This window comes from Pteropus alecto, unplaced genomic scaffold (genome assembly GCF_000325575.1).
Source record: "Pteropus alecto unplaced genomic scaffold, ASM32557v1 scaffold14, whole genome shotgun sequence".
In the NCBI taxonomy this organism is placed as follows: Eukaryota; Metazoa; Chordata; class Mammalia; order Chiroptera; family Pteropodidae; genus Pteropus; species Pteropus alecto.
In genome coordinates, this window is record NW_006436810.1 from 4,479,574 (window position 1) to 4,499,507 (window position 19,934).

The following is a 19,934-nucleotide window of genomic DNA, read 5'->3' on the forward strand; positions in this document are numbered from 1 at the left end:
AAGGGGCCAAGATGTCCAGATGTTGGTTTAATCAACTAGGTACATAATAGTGCCATTCTTAAGATGTAGAAAACTAAGGGGAGAGAAGGAAATTCAATATAAAAGTCAACTGGCTCTACAAAACTAACACTGGGAGGCACAAATGGGACTGAAGCAATATATATAAGAGCTGTTATCTTGGAGACAGATGAGAGAAAAAATATACATGAGAGTAATAGTAGACATGTCCTGGCTGCCATGTGTTGGACATGAGTTAAGTGCATGACAAATATTATTTCAAATTCTCCCGGCAACCCTGTTTCTACCCATTTTACAATAAGAAAACAAGGTCACACTGCTAACAACTGGATGATAACCAATCCAATCAGATTCCAGACTGAGGCATTGCATCATGCTACCTCTCAGCAGCAGAAGAAAGGAGTCCAAGTAAAATCCCTAAGAGACTCCAAATATTTTTTGCTGCCTGCTCTTCTTCTGGAAGAAGAAGAGGCAGGAAAAAAAGAGGCAGAAAAAAAAAAAAACACTAGGAAAATATGGTATGGAGAAGCCAGATGCTTGGAATTTCCACCAAAAATAAATGAATATTTGTCTCAAAAGTTGATTTAATAAAATGATATTGCTAAATAACAAACAGAGAAGTCAGGGAAAAGACAGATGTCCTAAAAAGGACTGGCAATTAGGTTGACAGCAGACTTCTTATGAGCCACAATGGAATTCAGAAGACAGTAGAATAAAATCAGAGTAACGAGAAAAAAACAAACAAACATTATGTACCCTGAAAAATTATCTTTCACGAACAAGAATAGGACATTTTGGATAAACAAAAATACAAGAGTTGACCTCCAATATCCCTATCCCTAAAAATTTCTAAACGATATTGTTCATCAAATATAAAAATGACCCCATAAAGAAGGGCAAAGATGTCAGAAAGTGTTGAGAAAAGAAATTAGTAAACTAGTAAATCTAAATGTTGTCTATAAAATAAAATACTCTAAGTAGGGAGGGGAGTAATGGAAAGAATAGTATTTTTCAGTTCTAAAACTATTTCAAAGGAAAGTTAAGACTACAGACAAACTTTAGACTTTGTCAGATAACTATGCACAGTAAAATCTCAAAGGTAACACTAAAAGAACAGAAATAAATTCCAAACAATGGGAAGAAAAATTAAATAAGAAAAAAATAAAACTTTAATCAATTTCTTTAAAGGAGTGACAGAAGAAAAAAGTGCATAAAAAGCAATATGAATGGAAATCAAGAATTTAGATGACAGTAATCACAGAGCTACCATATGCACAATTCCAAAAGGCACCACTGCAGTCTACGTAAGTGGCCTAAACTGAAGTACAAATATGTAAATGGATTTAAATAATTTGATATCATCTCATTAGAATAAAATTAAATCTAGCTGCAGCTGGCATACCCAAAACACAACAACATGGATGAGTTGAAAATAAAAGCTCAAAAAATAGATGTACTAGACAAATATTAGCCAAAAAGAAAGTGGGATAACTATACTAAAAAAAAAAAAAGCATTTAAGACAAAAGAGTAGAAGAAGGATTTAATTAACCAAGAAGATCTAGTAATTCTAAAGTTGAATGCATATAATAATACAATTTCATCATGTATAAACCCAAAACAAAAACACTGAGAGAAGTTTTGCAAAGTCATAATCAGATAGCATTATTTCAATCCACTTCTCTCAAAGACAAATATGTCAGACAGAACACCCCACCCTCCAAAAAAAAATTAGTAATGGTATAGATGATTATAAAGCATAGTTAACAAGCTTATATTTCCGGACACATAGGTATCTTTCAAGTCATACACACTCTTCCCAAGCACACAATGGAATATTTATGGAAAATGATCAATTAAAACTGACAATAAAGCAAGTCTCACTAGAACAAATGAATTATTGTCACATAGAATAGATCTCTGACAACAAATTAATTATGTCAATAATGAAAGAGTAAATAACATTCACTTATAAAATTTCTGAGGCATCAATAAATATTGCAAGGGGTCAAAGATTAAACCATATCGGGAATTTTAAAATACTTACAAATAAAATATAATGAACATGTCACATATTAAAACCTATGGAATACAGTGACAACAGTACTTTGAGAGGATTTTATAGCCTTAAGTTAAAAAAATAAATGATAGGGAGGTAGATGGGGGTCAAATATGTGCTGACAGAAAGAAACCTAACTACGGGCTGTGAACACACAACGCAATATATCAATATACATATGACTTACTGTTGAATTGTACACTTGAGACTCATTGAATTTTGTTAATCAATTTTATTAATAAAAAATTACATAAAAAAATGATGGCAACTTAACAAAGTAAGTAGTCAACTTAAGATGTTACAAAAAATCAGAATGAACCCAAAGCAATAGAAAGTAGGCAATAATAAAGATTAGAAATTAATGAAACAGTAAATAAATACATACAAAAAAAATTATCCATGAAGCCTAAAGTTGATTCTTTTTGAGAAGACTAATAAATGAAAAAAAACTTCCAGTGATCTTGATCAAGGAAAATGATAATAAAAATCAGGATTGAAAAATGAAACTTAAATACAGAGTCAGCAGATATTAAAAAGCTAATAAGGGAATCCAACTTTGTGGCAATCAATTTAAAAACTTACATAAAATGGGAAAAACATACATCATATATATAATTTTATTCATTTATATATTTTTAAAACTACCTGAAAAAAAGAAAAATTCTAATTTTAAGTACTTTAAAATTGGTATCATTGGTTTCAAATCTTTTCACACCAGGCTCAGATATTTATACAAACAAGTTTTAACTAATTTCAAGAAACAAATTATTTCAACCTTACACAGACTCTTCCAGGGAAAAGAGTGTGGATATATTCCCCTATTCATTTACAGGTCAGTATAATCTTGTAGCCAAAACCAGACAAGGACAGTAGAGAAGAAATATTATATACCAATCTTAGTTATTAAAACAGATACAAAATACTAAAAAAAATATTAGAAAATTGAGTCCAGGATATTATTTTTAAAAGAGTAAATGAAACAATTATGATCACATTAGTCTTATCTCAAAAATGCAAGGGGAGTTTACCACTGGGAAAAATATATATGTCACTCAAGCATTAACAAATTAAAGGAGATTTTTTAAAATCATAATTTAAATATATATAGAAAAAACATTTTATATAAATCGATATCGCTTTTAATAAAACTCTTAGCAAAAATATATACAGAAGTAAATTTCCTTAATGAAATAGTTACCATCATCAATATCAATAGTGAAAATCAAGAAAAAGACAAGGATACCCACTACTGCTGCTGTTTAACAATACACTTGAAGCCCTAGACAGCACAATAAGACAAGGAAAAACAAAGTCCAGGTAGAGGGGTTTGAAAAGAAAAACAGAATCGTCATTATTCACACATGATATGATTACCTATATGGAAACTCCTAAGAAAACACAAAGACATTTTTGGAATTAATAAGAAGAGAGTTTAGTAACATGGGTGAATATGAAAATCAATATAAAAAATCGACTGCATTTATATATACCAGCAACAAACAATTTGAATATTTAATTTAAAAGAAAATACCACTGATAATACTAAAAAAAAAAAAAAAAAGGTACCTAAGAATAAATCACCAAAAGATGTACAAGACCTCATAAAGAAAATTTAAAAACTTTATTTTGAGATATCGAGGGAGACCTAAGAAATGGAGAGATACATGAGTGGAGACAATTATTATTTAAAAATGTATTAATTTCCACTCAAAATGATCATTAGTTTCCATGCAATTTCAATAAAAACTTTAAAAGGCTCATGAAAAACACCGAAAAGCTTATTTTAATATTTCTATGAAAGAACATAGGCCCCCAAACAGCCCAAAGTAAAATGTGTACAGATGGGACAAAAGGAAAAGGTAAGCCTTTACCTACTAGACACCAAAAATGTAGTATAAAACTTATAATATGGTACTGAGGCAAGGGTAGACAAACTAACCATCAGATTAGAATAAACGACTCAGAATGAAAGACCCTTACAAATATGGAAAATTACACTATTTAGCAGTACTTTTTTACAAAAATTACACTACAGAAGTAGTATTGTGGATGCCTGGGAAAAGGATGGACTTTTCAATACATAACTCTAGAACAAATGGGCATCAAGACATTTATGGAAACCTGGAATTGAATCCTTTACTTCCCATTCTACAAAATCAGTCCCAACTGTATTAAAAACTTAAATGTGGAAGTCAAAACTATAAAATCCTTTTCAGAAGCATATATGTGAAAATCTTTATGACCTTGGGGTAGACATGAATTTTCCAACCATGACATAAAATATGAAAGAGCAAAGGAAAAAAAATGACTACATTAAATTTAAGGTCTTCTGTTCATCAAAACATATTATAGGGAGGGTAAAAAGACAGGTCATAAAAAAGGAAAATATTTGCAATATGCATGGCAGAAAGAATTAATATCCAAAAATATATCAAGAACTTCTACAATTAATAAGATAAAAACCAGCAACTCAATAGAAATTGAGAGGGAAGGGAGATTCCATAGATGAAGAAACATAAATAAATACATATAGAGATGTTTCACTTCATTAATTATTGGGAAAATGCAAATTAAGACCACAGCAAGATACATTTTAATCTTATACCCACTAGATTGATACAAATTGAGAAACTTAATAACACCAAAGGTGGACAACGATGTGCACCAATCGCAATCTTTTAAGCTGCTGGTAGGAGTGTAAATCGGTAACAAACTTTGGAAAACAATTTGGAAGTATGGTCATGTTGAACATTCACATTAACGCTACAACCTAGCAATCTTACTCATAGATATCTATCCTACAGATATCGAAAGAGATGATCAAGTGTGCATCAACAGATGTTCAGGAAAGTGTATAGTTCCAAAAATAAAAAATAAAAAAGAGGGAACCAATGCAAAGGTTCATTACAAGGAAAACACATGAATAAATTGAGATATATTCACTAGGAGGGATAATAAACTAATGTCACAAACAACAAAAGATCCTATTTTTATAATCTCCCATCGTAAAACTAAGCAACAAATTGTTTAGGAATACATATACATGTCACACAACTACTTAGACAAAACAGGATATTTATCTCTGGCAGAGAAGATGGGGTAATGTGGAAAAGGAAGGACCCCACAAGGAGAGGCAAAGGTTCTGATACTGCTCTAGTTCTTAAGTGGTGTGTCCTCGGGTCTTCACTCCATTATTGTGTCATAATTTACATATGTTACATGTATTTTTTGTACGTGTCAAACATTACAAGATAAAATATGTTTAGAAATATTTGGTTGGGGTTAGATTTAAACTAAAAAGCAAATGGGAGGAAGGATTCAAAAGCAGCCTGTACAGATAATTAACAAAACTCTTGCTACGAAGGACAACAAAAAGGACTGTAGTCAGAGGGGAATGAGAATGAGACGGAGAGTTTTTGTTTGATTTGTTATGTTTTTGTTTTGTTTTTAATTATGAAATATTTAAAGCATAGAGTTGTCAATCATAACGTTCCACCATTTTTTCCAAATAATAATAATAATAATAATAATAATAATAAAGCATTGCAGATACTATTGAAACACTGTGTATCTTCTTACTCCAAAGGTTAGATAATTATATTTCACTTTATTTTTTAACTGAGTTACTACTGCATACCTAGATGCTGAAGGAATTCTCCAGGAGACAGGAACATGTGAATGCTGTCCACTTACATCAGCATCACCTAACTCACTCACCAGCAGCAAGAAAAATGCTTTACAGAGCTTTCCACTCAGTGCATGGGGTTCTATGCCTCTCCCCCTTCTGATGAAGAACACACAGAGCTCTGGGTCACGAAGCCAAGTAGTCCTAACAGGCATAGATGTCAGGATCCAACCCCTATCCACAGCGTTAACCCAACGCTCTAGCTAGTGGGCTAAGCAAAGATGGGGGTGGTGGTGGTCAGGGGGCAGACAGACATACGGAAAGAGGAAACCATTTTTTCTTCAACTTGAACAGTAAATATATCACAAGGATGACAATATTTTTCCTAACTAAAATGAACTAACAAGCACACTGGTTTGAGAGGTGACTCACAATAGTAAAAACTAAGATTACTGAGAAAATGGAGGGAAAGGAGGGGGAAGGAAGGCTGAGAAAGAGTGAGATGGTCAAAGTGAAAGAGGGAGGCCGTCTTCAGATGAGTGAGGCAGGACATTAGCTGGGGCGTGTAAAGTGGGAAGCTTCGTTTGGTTCCTAATGAAAAGTTAACTGATCATTTTCCCCCATGGGCCACCTCGGAAAAAATACAATCAAATAATAGTGTTTTGATCTCTAAGCAGAATAGCATATAAATCAAACTACCCTCCTAAAGTTCAATGAATTCAACAGGTTGTACTAAACCGTCACGTTTACTGGTAATAAGAACGTGAGCTATAGGAAGCCTAAATGGTACATAATTACTGAAGACCATTAAGTAAGAAAGAAGAGTACTTTTGCCTCAGTCTCCCACTTCCACTTCTGCATCGTCTCATAATAGAATTGTGAAAATCAATCTACCAGTCTCCTCAGAAAATAAAAATCACTTCTTTGGTGCATGGTTACTAAAAAGGAAGTGGATATTGCCTGGTAGGTGAATTAGGTCTCAGTTATTGTTAGAATGTAAAGTATAGTAGATTTTCAAGTTTTAAAATTTATAGGAAATTTCACACACACACAAACACACACAAAGCAATTACCCACGATGGATGCTTCCCACGGGGCTAGAGTCACAGATTTCAAATAAAGTCTATAGTTAATTCTCCAACTTCACCATCCACACTGTAGGACCAGTAACTCCACCTTTCACCTAGATTTCTGCAGAAGCCTCACAACTTGGTTTGGGCCACCCACACTGACTACCCTTGAGGTCTATGTTCCAGGCTGCAGTCAGTGTTCTCAGGCACAAATCCCATCGACAGCACACTGCAAAGGCCTCCTACTGCTCAGCCTTGCATGATGTGGCCCTTACTGTCCTCCCCAGCCTAGTTCAAATCATGTTCTGGCCCCTTCCCAACTATCCTGCCCCATTCTCTGCATGGAACCTATCGCCCCAGCCCACCTAACTCTTCATTTGTCAGACCTCAGTTCAGGTGTCCCAGCCTCAGGAAAGCCTCTCCAGACTGCTGGGCTTGGTCAGATAGCCATACTGCAAACTCGTCTAATGTCGCACACCTCTCAAATGTAGAACTGGACACTTCTTTGATTGATTTTTCAGTTACTGCGTGTTCCCAAAATTTAGTCCATGCAGGAACTTATCTGTCTTGCTCATCATTTTACTTCCAGCACTTAGCATAGTCCTGACACATGGTAGAGGCTCAATAAATAATTATTTAATTTTAAAAGTAAATAACTTTTTCTGCATATAAATTTAAAAATAAATATAAAAGTTCAAGTGTGGGAATAAAAAAGATAAGTGTGCATATCTAGTGCTCTTGAAGTAAATGAGTACTATCTGTAAATTCAAATTTTAATTTCTGCTCAAAAAGGACAAATGGAACATAACTGTCATGCCTCCCAAAGAGTCTCTGGTACTAAATGTGGAAGTACATTCATAACAGTACTCTTCAAGGTCCAATTTCCATAATCATTCAAATCCATTCTCATTTCTTTATACTCATATAGAAACACGCATGTACAGATTCTAGGATTTCTATGTTTCAATTGGAAATATGAAGTCTATACTTAGTTATATTTGAAAAGTATCTTTTAAAACAGTCTATATTTCAACATCACTAATTTTAAAAGTACTTTCCTACTGAATCACTGTAGAACTTTAACCAAAACAACAGCAATGTCGTGCTCCAATTACAATGCTAAAGCTGAAATTTTTTCTTCTTTGTATCACCATAGTATCTAGCACTGTAACTTACCTTGAATCTCAAAAAACCATTTATTGAACGAATGAATGAATGTATAGACAAATGAATAAATGAAAATTACTAATTCTTAAGAATTCAATTGCTACACCAGTGAAACATTCACCCTGAAAAAAAATATAGCATGATACACATGTTTCCCTTTCACTTTTCTGAAGTTTTCAACATTCTTTAAACAATCAGACCTTACACAACAACTGAATGTTTAAAGTAAAATTAATTAAAGTGATTAGGAAGTATTTCTCACCTTATCCAATTCTACCAAAATTACTAAGGAGTAAAGTACAGAATTCCTGCAGAAGTGGGACAATGCAAACATACATCCCATGTAAAAGAGAAATATTTCTACATGGGCTGAAAAGAGTTAACAAAATTAAGGGAAAAATAGATGGCAAAAGAAAAATTAACCTTGTGGCTAAAAGTAACTAGATGAAGAATCACAGTGCCCACAGGAGAACAGAAAAGGATTCAGTGTTATGGGACACCAGCCAGTAGACAATGATGTTCAAGAAGGCACACAACAAAGAACTATTATTTGAACAAGAATTGAAATTGATATTGTTTGGTTTTTCTTTTCAAAATTACAAATGGATTATATATGAAATTGTACATTCAATCCTGTATTATTATTACCACTGGATGACCAAATTGTTTCTGAGTTTAAAGTCGAGGGTTGCAAAACAGTCCAATATAAATCCCCCTTTTTTTTAAGTGAAGAAGTAGTTTTGGGAATACATAGGTTTGTAACTGACATTTTTTAAAAATGGGTCTAAAATTCTTTGTCATAAAAGTCTTTTTTATATACTGTAGCAAACACAATCATTTATTAATAAATTCTTCCTAAGCCTATTTCAACCATCAATTGAATTACTGGCTTCTTGTGGAAACTGGAAGCGCATGCCGCATTAAAATTCTTGGAGGTCACAGAGAAAGACACCTTAACCTGAACTCATCAATACTTGAGGAGAGGATGATATTTAGATATATATTTCCTATTTGTGATATAACTGTGATAGATTTTTATCCAAAGGTATATATGACCGTTCTATAATGTTTTTACAAACATTATTAAGTTTTGGCTAAGGTCACAATATCTTTGGGAACATTTTTAAAATGCATTTAAGAATATATTATATGGCAATAATAACTATCACATTTCCCTGCTAGCTTTAGAACCAAAAGATGTGGCAGTGGTAATGGTGATGGCAGTGATAATAATAAAAATTATGATGAATTTTTGCAATCTGGAAATATTTTTAAGTATAGTATAAAACATTCCTTGAAGTGTACTGAAGAGTTTCAAATTTGTTTTTCAGTTTTAGGATGCATGCTTTGAGGTTCTATCACTTTGTCAACATGAAATAGCTATTTAGCAGCAAACACTGAAAAGAATCTAGATTTCCAGAATTCGATTAAATAAATAATTTTCGCCAAAGTAACTATCATTTTGGCTCAAGAAAATTTCGATTGCTGAATGATATAACAGGAAGAATTCAGAAATGAGAACATAAAAACCTCAATTTCCACCCTGACACTACCATTAAAAACATATTATTTTGGAAGGAACTGGATTATAATCTCTAACCCCCCCAAGGAAATCCCAAAATCATGAAAGAAAAAAAAAAAACAGGCATCCAAGACAGATGTTTGCCTGGAATTCACTGCAGGTGCCTTGCCCAGAGCTGACTCCACTGCGGAGCTGAGGTGTTCTTTCTTCCTGAGCGTTCTCCGTAATCCAGCCTTTACAATGGCCTTTCTCTGTGCCTGCCCACAATGATCTTAATATCAGATGCTCTGTCCCAATGCCTCCATGCCAAAATTCTACCGCCCCTTCAGGTATCAGAGTCAATTTTTCTGTGAGGCTTTTATTATTATCCCCCAGCAAGACATCAGTTTTTATTTATCTAAACTCCCACAACACAAATGACACTTGTGTTCTGGAGACTTAGTATTAATTATAAATGTGGTTTCCTATTCTTTCCTGTCAGAAAATATGCCCTCTTGGAGCAGGACTTATGTCCCACAAAGCCTTCTATGTGGTATAATTACTAACACAAGGATCTGTAGACAGCATGTACTAAAAATATATATTAGACGAGCCCTCGTAAGAATTACAATAGGTAGAGAAATAACTAGCTAGGTAGATAAAAACAATATCCTATCTCCATTGCCTACATATTAAAACACGAAGGGCAAAACGGAAGCTCGGCCAAAAGTCCCCAGGTATATAAATAAATATACCTTTTTAAACCATTCATTATCCGTTTATACTCATCTTAAATATAAAAGTAATTATGGACAAGGTATGTCAATTTGCATGTTTTCTATGTCTTGCATGTCAGTATGTCACACAATATGAAACCCAGAGTGTCCAGAGCTATCACTTTTTAATATCCTCCTTCATAGAAGGTAGATCTTTTTCTAGTTTAACAGTCTCTAGTTATCTTATATTTAAGACTTGGCCTAAGAAACTTGAGATTAAAAACCTTCCATTTAGATGCCCTGCAGTTCAGCTAAGTACCCCCAAAAGGAATGTTTAAATTAATGGAAGATTAAAGCAAGGAAGAACATTCTAAAAGGTATTTTGTAATGGGGCTTTGTCGTCACCTTCTCTGTTTTATTGGAAAAAATAGTCTTTTCCCAGGGGACTAAAAGTTTATATGCCAACCATCGGTCTAGTTTAACTACTCGAAGTTAGAAATGTCAAAGCAGAAAAAAGTTTGTAATGGAAATGCTGACAGGCCATGAAGTAGAGAAGCACAAGCAGGTGCTCCTGTGACCCAGGGTCATAATTCAATCAAGCTGTATTTTGACGTCATCTGTTACAGAAAAAAAAGCCAAATGGTTTATGAACAGCACCAGAACCCTTGAGATTAAATTACAGCTCTGATATTTAATCATGGGTCTTACTGTGTTATTTTTAATAACACAATACATTTTAACAGTTATTCGTCAACTGCCTTAGCCAAATTAGAACACGTGATGACAAGTGAGCTGGATTACAATGTCCATCTCTCACAGTCTAAATTTTTATTATTTTTTTTAGAAATGGTAGATTATACAAGTTTTCTTCTTCTTAAAAAACATAAAGTTGATATCAACGGATTGAGTCCAAACCTTAATTAAAAGCAGCATGGGGTCCCTAACCAGTGGGTCAGGACATCTGTATTTGTGTCCTATCATAGCCAAATAACCAACTGTATGATTTGGGCGAAAGACATTTAACCCTCCCAAACCCTGGCTCTTTGCCGCAAAAATAATAGAGCAACTCTAAAATCTTCTATAAATCTAAATTTCTATAAATTATTTACGTGAGAAACAATAATGTATAGTTTCTTTGGGATTCCCTGAAGATCTAAGTACAAATTTTTTTTGCTTAAAAGTTGATGTATTTTTAATTCAATTAAAATCACTCCAGTCAAAGAGACATTCTAGTACCTGAGGATTTATTAGCTAAAATTTTTAGAGGCAATATCAGCATCAGCAAATGAAATAGGTTCTTTAAAAACTAATGCACAAATACTGCTGAACGTGTGAAGAGTTGTTTGCAAAACAAATCAATACAGGCACATCCAACAATGGATCACAGTTAATAAACCACATATAGTAATTACCACCAATGGCAGTCTAGAAAGTCATTCATTAAATGTTAATTGTCACACAAAAGTACAAAAGCATCCATTTGAGCAATAGTGTAGCTGCACCTTTAAATAAAATACTTTCTTACAGCCTTGAAATTTATCCACATAAACTGATTTTAAACACACCTGGATATTTAATATGCTGATTAACTGGGCTTTATTTATTTTTGAAATGTAAGTAAACATAACAACCTTTTTCAATACTTTTGCTATTTCTGTGAGTCTGACATAAAAAATACATATATATTAATTATAACAAAGTGTTACCAATCTTCTCTAAAAATTAAATTGCTACTTCTCTTAAGTCTCTCTCATAAACAGTGAGACATATGGCTCAAAGTATACACCTGAAATTCATGTGTATACTTTACTGCTGAGTCTAAGTGGGCTCACAGATTTAGAAAATGCATAACCCACATGTAAGCTTATAAACCTGGTGGTCAATTTTAAAAAATTTATTCAGAATAACAGGAGTACCAGTAACAAAAGCAACCTTTAAAAAAAAAAGTATGATGTGCTTTAATTTCTCTAATATTTAGTACTATCTAACTTGGAAGAACACCTGGTCATACAAAATAGCTCATAAAATATGAAAAAAAAGAAAGAAAGGTGTTGGGGTTTTTTTTTCTGTTTCTATCTAGCTTCATTTTGATCCTATGTCTGTGCAAGATCTGACTTACTGAATATATAGATAAAAATTCTAAAGGTTTGGCCAAGAACATTTTGGTTCAAGACTTGTAAACTGAAGAACATTTCAAAACACACCATGTTCCTTATTAGGCAACTTAAGATCTGTTATCTTGGCTTATGGGAACAGATCTAAATAGCATCATAATACTAAACATTGAAAATCACAGGCCTGGGGCCACCAGGACTCAACTGTATGCCTTGGACGAGGTTGCAAACTTCCAATATAAAATGTAGTTTACCATTAGGAGTAAATGTTTGATCTGTAAAGCTTACAAAATTACTTTGTTTATCATAGCAGATGAAAGCAAAAAGGAATAATTTTAAGCTCAAAACAAAACTGTTTATATGACAGTCTTTACTGCTTCATGATTCTAAGCATTTAAGACAGATTCGAGCAATTAACAGCATAAACTTTCATTACATAGTTCTATTATATATGTTTATGTGACTTAGCTGTTCATCTGTTATTTAAGTGATTTCCTCATTACAATAGTAGGGTAAAGATAATTTGCTGATGCTGTCAAAAATGTTAAACATTTCAGTCTCAACAGAGCTTGGATCCCCACGTTTGTTTAATGCATTTTATTTACTTAAGTCAGTGTCAAATAGAGTACTGCTTCTTCCTTCTGAATTTAGAAAACGTAACATTTTAAGCACATGTCTGGTAATAGACATATCAAAACTTCAATACTGCTTATTTTAGAGATGCTGATAGAATTTAGCATTATTGTTCTTGGATATTAAGTTTCAAAGATCTAACAATGAACTGCAAAACTTCTTTTATAGTTAAAGACAGGAAATGTTTATTTTATAGTTATTAACAGAGCAGTCTTTGTTACCTCAACTTTTGGTTTGATTAGGTACATAAAAATAACTGAAAACAAAATATTTTCGCTGCCACCCACGCAGACTGTTGATTTACAGTTCAATGAAAGCACAACTTTGAAAATATCTACTATATTTTCTTTGTAATAATAATAATAATAACAATACTAATAAAGAAACACACTAAATCACACTGAAACCCAACATAAATTAGAAGGCTAGCTTATCCAGATACTAAGGCAGGAAAAGTGATGAGCATGGTTTATATCATTATCTTAAATGTTTTTAAAAAATGCTTATCTAATGTAAAGATCAGGAATAGTATTGCATGCCAGGACTCAATAATATATTTTTATCCCTACATAATCCTGAAAAAAAAAAATCTATACCTGACTCTGTGTGTGTTTGTGAGTGTGTGGTGTAAAAAGGATATTAAGCTAGTAGATCCAAATTTAAAACTTAATTCATTACTTGACTGCCTTGAGAGAAAGTTGTTTAACATCTCCAAATCTCAGTTGCCTCATCTATGAATTGAGCATGGTAATCCTTGCATCTCACTGGGTTCATGTTAAGATTTAAAACATACAATAAATATAAGGTGTATAGTATATCACTTGGCATATTAAGAAGCACTTTAATTTTATCAGTGCCATGTGCTTTCACACCCTATTACTCAATCTAACATCTTGCAAATAGTCAAAGGGAAGATCAGGCAAAAGAGAATGATCGATAAACCAAAATTCAGCTCCAAACCTTAAAAAGCATTCAAAGGGCACATGCACATGCAGAGCATTTGTATACACAAACATCAGCAGGCAAACCCTGATACTCTACTAGCAATATAAACTACAGAAACATAGTAGCGAAACCAACGTCATTCCAATAAAGGATTTGCAGTGCTACAGAGAATTAGCAAATCAAAACTTGATTTTTAAGAATAGCAAATAAAGACACAGAAACTCCTTAACTTGGGCCTCAGTTTTTCTTGGCTATACAAGAAAAGGCACTGGGCAGTATATTTCCTAGGGGTTTCTATCCCCCAAATTCCATGATCCTCACATAATGGGTTTAATACCACTTTGTTTATTTTTAACCTATTAAATTACTCTGCTCTTTACAAATATCCACACCAACATGATGAATTGTGCTATAATAGTAAGGCTGTTTAAACACATACACGCTCACACACACACACAGTATTAAAAATCTCTACTCAACAAATACCTGTAAGGGGAGATAATTTTTTTCATGCTATAAACATGAGTTCAAACTGGTATGGATGAAAATTAATTCAGCATGCTGACCATTTGAATTTCCTCTGTGATAAAGTATTACCCCTTGAATTATTCTCAATGAATTTACTAAATTGATGTGTCGTTTTGGTGTCATGTAGATAAAGGTTAACTAACTTGTATGAACATCAAAAAATGTTTTTCTTCTTCCAAAAATGACCACAACAGGAATGTGGTTTGTTTTACTACTATTCTTAATTGTTCAAAGACCCATTCATTTGGCAATCTTTAACAAATGCTCAACACCTAAGTAAAACTAAACAGTAACAGAGAAAAAAGTTCAACTTTTAAACTAAGGGAGGAAGATGTAGTATCCATCACAGACTGACTGTAAATACATGTAACAGATGTGGCCAGTGCTGCTCTTGAATATAGATAATTTCAGTGGCCCAACTGAAAAATTACTTTTTAATAAGATGCTAAAGCTAGTATGTTTCTCTTTTGCTTATAAAAACTCGAAGGTAACCAAGTAAATAGTATTTTTGTAATATTAGAGAATTAAACCCCTGTTCATCAATAAATTACAGACTCTAAGTACATTTTTTTTCTTTTGGTAACTTTGCCATCCTATATTTTAATGAGAATAATTTTTCAATTATCCAGGCATGTGGATGCTTTTAGTTTGTTTTAAGATCAATGATATAACGGATATTAAATCCCTTTGTATAAGTTACCATATGGATTACAACTATTTCTTAAAAATAATTCCAGAGCCCACCAATCTCCCGTTAAGGTCATCTCAGCTCTGAACTATCATGGCTGAATTGTTTTAGTGCTCTCTGCTGAACACCTGCAAACATCAAACAAAAACTGCTGGTCCTTTCCTGGGCTGACAAAAGCCTTTCATGTGAAAAATGCTCCCTGGGAATGTCAGGCTGTAGCTCAGGTTACATTCCATTCTCCCTAGCAGCCTTCCCATTTCTTAAGGTGGTAGGAAAAACCATGTTTGTGAAATGAAAGATTAAAGGGAATATGGCCACACTTTATTTAAATCTCACATTGCAAATCACAATGGAGCATCCTATATTAATGGAATCAAAAGCTATTGGGAACTTTAAACATGAAACATTATCATGCCTCACTGAAAAAATATAGCTGATTTTCTAAATAGGAACAGTTTACTTATAGTCTAGATCTTTTATTCCTTGACCCAAGTTTCAAAAGCTACCCATGAAAGTGACATCTGAGTCCACTCAGGACAACGGATATTAACCTGAAGTAAATTTAGAACATTATTTTTCTTTTCAAAGTTAGCTAGTTCATTCTTCCAGTTAAAGGGCAAAATGCACTTTTCCTGATTTTTTTATTTGTTATGCTTTAAAAGAAGTTTATCTTTGTGGATAAATTCTTTATCTTATCTAGTGGAAATTGTAAGCCATTTTCTTCACTAATAGCCCTGTGTTCAAATATGTATCAAATGAATGAGAAAAACCAACACTCTAATCTGTACCCTATATATTTTAATCACCATCACACTGCATTGATGAATACCTTGAATTTTCAAACCAGCAGCCTGAACAAAATAGACACTACACTTTTTACCTTCACAAGTAAACACTGGGCCTGACAATTACACCTGTGGTAAAATGTAAGTAACTTAAAGTTCGACACTTTAAAAATAATTATAATAGCTTCATTAGAAATACCATAAATGTCTCAGTAAGGATGAAATCTCTGTGTAAGTTTACATATGCATGTATATGTATGTATGTGTGTGTGTACAAATATATACACACACTGTCTTAAGAACTATGTAAGTTTCAATATATGATCATTTACCAAAATATATTAATAGATATTCATACTTATTCAGCCTATACTCCCTCTGAACACTTACATATTATAGGCAGGACTTTATTTAAATGTGAACATAGAAAAGTGACCAGATGCACAGTTGTCTTTTTAAATGTAACACAATTTCATGCTTTTAAATCACCTCACTTTATTCGGCCATACCTAAACTTATATATTTAAGTTACTCCAAATGCATCAGTTTTTACAAAATACAAGAGTATTTTGCACTGATTTTGAAAGCAGTCTGTCTCTGTACCTTTCTGACATAATCTACTTCAAGATTTAAACTATACATTTCTTAAGTAAAATCATGAAAAAATTACGGTCAGATAAAGTTAGTTACTGTTTCGATACTGTCTAACATGAAAAATTAATTTTCCTACAAGAGACACTTGTAGTCATCTTTACTTTAAAGTTGTACAAATAATACAATACAGAAATTTTGAAAATATAATAATACAAAAATATTTAAGTCACTAAATAGAAAATATAATAAAGTCCAGGACAGTAAAACATAAACATATGATCAATAATACTTTAATCAAAGTGGACCCTCCAAAATAAAATATAAAATATAACTAAAGAGCCATCTCATATTTTATAAATCAAATTATAGAGACAAAAATTCTCTTAGACTAATGGTGACCAGAAGTAACTTATTTGGAAATGACCAATTTTTAAATGACCAATTAATTTTATAAAAAACATATCAATTACACAAATCAAAGGTGAACAGATTTCTTTCACTGCTATAAAAATTAAGAGATGTGAGATTATATTCAATAACTAACAGACAATTCCACTGGCATCTCATAGCTAAAAAATGTCAACATTTAAGTCTGACTTAAGAATAGTACTCTGTCTAATGTACTGTTATGTACCATAGGCAGAACTAAAATATTGCAGCTGTTTAACCAGCATAAATGGATTTAAGCCTTGAACCTAAAGCATAACAGGCAGCAATGTATGCCTCTTTCTGATATGAAATTCATTGGACAAAACAACAAATACATTTTAAATAAATATGTTTCCAGTTTTCACTTTTAATAAGAGATCTTCAGAGAGCCCCCTATTAAAACGCTTCCTTAGATGCCTGACAATCACTGCGCACCCAGTTTCCTTTGTGGATAGTGCTAACGTCTTTTTTAAGCATCACCCAAAGACCTTTCATTTATAAAATGTGAAAGTTCTTCCTAATTTGCAACTTAAAATATAGCAAAAATTCATTGCACAAATAAACACATAGGGAAAAGAAACAGCTAAAGCATCAGAAAGGATATTTTAAATACAAATGAATTCAAATTTAGCTCTCAGATTAGCAAGAGGCTATTTACAGCTATGGTTTACTACACAGCATTCATCTGAAAAATTAAGTGCTAATTTCCTTAAAAGGGTTAATTATACATAGTACCTAATAAAATTGATATTGCTTACAAGGGATTTTCTCTTTTTATGAAAGTTAGATTTCCCCCCTCTATTTTCAAATAGAGAACATTAATTTATTCCTCCATGTTAACATTGGCCTTATCTTCACATGTTTGATTACAACTATATTAGAAAATTGCTTTTAAATTAAGTGATGGAATTCTAAGAGTTTCCATGATTTAAAAAAAAAAGACCTAATTTTAATTTTGCAAAAGATGACATTTTGTGTAAGTTATACCACTGATAGATAATGAAATAACCATATCATTACAGACTAAAATTTCAATGACTTTTTCAGAACACTTCAACAGAGCCAAAAATATACAATGAGTGAATAAACAGCTAAGAACATTTCACTACACACTAAGAAAAGAATTTACATACTTGAGCCAGTAAAATGTCCACTTGCCAAAGAAGTTGGTCCATTTTTCCCACTGCTCACAGGAGGTGAAAACATCTAAAAGAAACAAAGAAATATTACTGTTGAAAAGAAGACATTTGTGCCTTCAGAGTTTGTCAATGATCTCTCATACTCTCACCACATAACTTAGACTTTTTGCTAAGGGTTCGTTATAGTAAAATACATCACCATCCAACTTCAAACTAAAACAGGCACAACACTACCAATCACCCCCCACCCCATCACCACTCCTTTCTTTTTCCTCAGGTTCATTAGATGGCCAGTATTAGGCAGTGCTACTACGTTTTAAACAAACACAGTCCCCATGTTATCAAGATTCAGTCTGAAGGGCAGCAGCCTCTATAGAAAACACTAGTTTTACAAAGGAGAAGAAAAAAAGTTGTTTGCTTTATATTGAAAACCTTGGCCATAAACGTGGCAATGTCCATTTCCATCCCGTATAGGATTTGCCTGTTATATGTGAACCCAAATAAAAATAAAAGTGCCACCTGCACTAAATTCTCATTTCATCTCTAACATGAGAACAATTTGAAGCAAGACACACACACTCTCTCTCTCTCTCTCTCTCTCACTCTGACTCTCACTCTCTTTCACTCCCTCTCTCTCCAGCATTTATTTCGACCCTAATTGGTTTCCCTCTTCTTCCACGTATCTAGTGGATAATGCGCACCTTCCCTGGGTCAGAGCCTGCAAAAAGCAAAGGAACGAATGGAGAAAGTGCAGCAAGCAGAAAGGGGGCTACAAAGCTGCCTGGAGCTCTGTTTCCTGGCAAAACTTCCGAAAGCCATTTCTCCAAAAGAAGGTCTAGAAAGAGCAGCAGCAGCAGCACCAGCACCAGCAGCAGCGGCAGCAGTAGCAGCAGCGGCAGCAGCGACATGAAAGAGCCCCACTTAGAAGGCGGTTTGGATTTTATTTATGTTTTGTGGATTCTTTTTATTTTGCTTTACAAATGCATCTCATACCAAACTCATCTGACATTAAAAATGAATTAATTCCCCTGACATGTTCGAGACTTGGTTTGAGGAAGGGAAGCAAAGGGATGGAGAAGGACCAAATACAGCTGTAAAACTCCACAAGTGTGTAAGTTCTGCTTTGTACTGACTGATCTCATAACTATGAAATTTACTAAACCAGTCTAAAGGGCTCTAAAGAATGTATGCCCAACATATACATATGAGTATTCAGAATCCCAAGAAAGGAGGTAGCTAGGTAACTACAGGTCCTACTAATCCAAAGCATCGTCAGTTTAAAACTTTAAGAGACAACTGGGTCTCCTATTTTGTCTTTTCCATTTTCAGAAAAAAAAATAAAATAAAATAACATGAGTTGTGCGCAAAGTATTAGTACTCTCACTGTTCAGATAAGGCCAAGTTTTAGGTGTGATTTACCATTTTAGGGGATGTCTGTTTTTCCTTTCCATTGGGGTGAGATTCCATTATTTGGGGGGAGTTGGTGGGTAGAGAATTCAAGGCAAGTTATTAGACTTTCAAAAAAAAAAGCTTGAATCTTCCATCACACCCCCCAAAAAAATTGTAGTTAAAAACTTATCAAAAAGACCTTCATTTACCAAGGATTCAGCCAATTAAAAATGATTTCTGTCTTTTATTGGTTTCTAGCTAAGTGTTTGGGTTTTTTGTTTTGTTTTGTTTTTTCCACAGCTGTTGTTAGTTTCCACCGTTCTTTCTTACCGCACTGAAATCCAGTAAATCACTCAGCTCTTTGTCCGTCCCTAAGGCAGCCATTCGCTGTTGGTGATGCATTTTAGCAAAATCACACAAACCTAGAAACATGGAAATAACCGCAATCAGAAAATCCAGTCCCAATCCTTGGAGAAAACACAATCGGATTTTTGGAGACTGGGGGGGTTGGGGGTGGGGATGTGGGGGTGGGTGGG

General features: G+C 33.4%; 1 protein-coding gene across 8 annotated transcripts in view; it reads right to left on the reverse strand.

Moving 5' to 3' along the window:
- TCF4 (transcription factor 4) overlaps nt 1–19,934 on the reverse strand; it is a 344,189-nt gene that overhangs the window by 321,677 nt on the left and 2,578 nt on the right. For 7 of the 8 annotated variants that reach the window (XM_015590849.2, XM_015590847.2, XM_015590845.2 and 4 more), the window contains exons 2-3: nt 19,729–19,820; nt 18,004–18,076 (exon numbers count right to left, since the gene is read on the reverse strand). In XM_015590849.2, the coding sequence (XP_015446335.1) occupies nt 18,004–18,076; nt 19,729–19,800 (145 nt within the window). In that variant the 5' untranslated portion in view covers nt 19,801–19,820. The remainder of the gene's footprint in view (nt 1–18,003; nt 18,077–19,728; nt 19,821–19,934) is intronic. The other variant, XM_025048142.1, reaches the window with a different exon arrangement.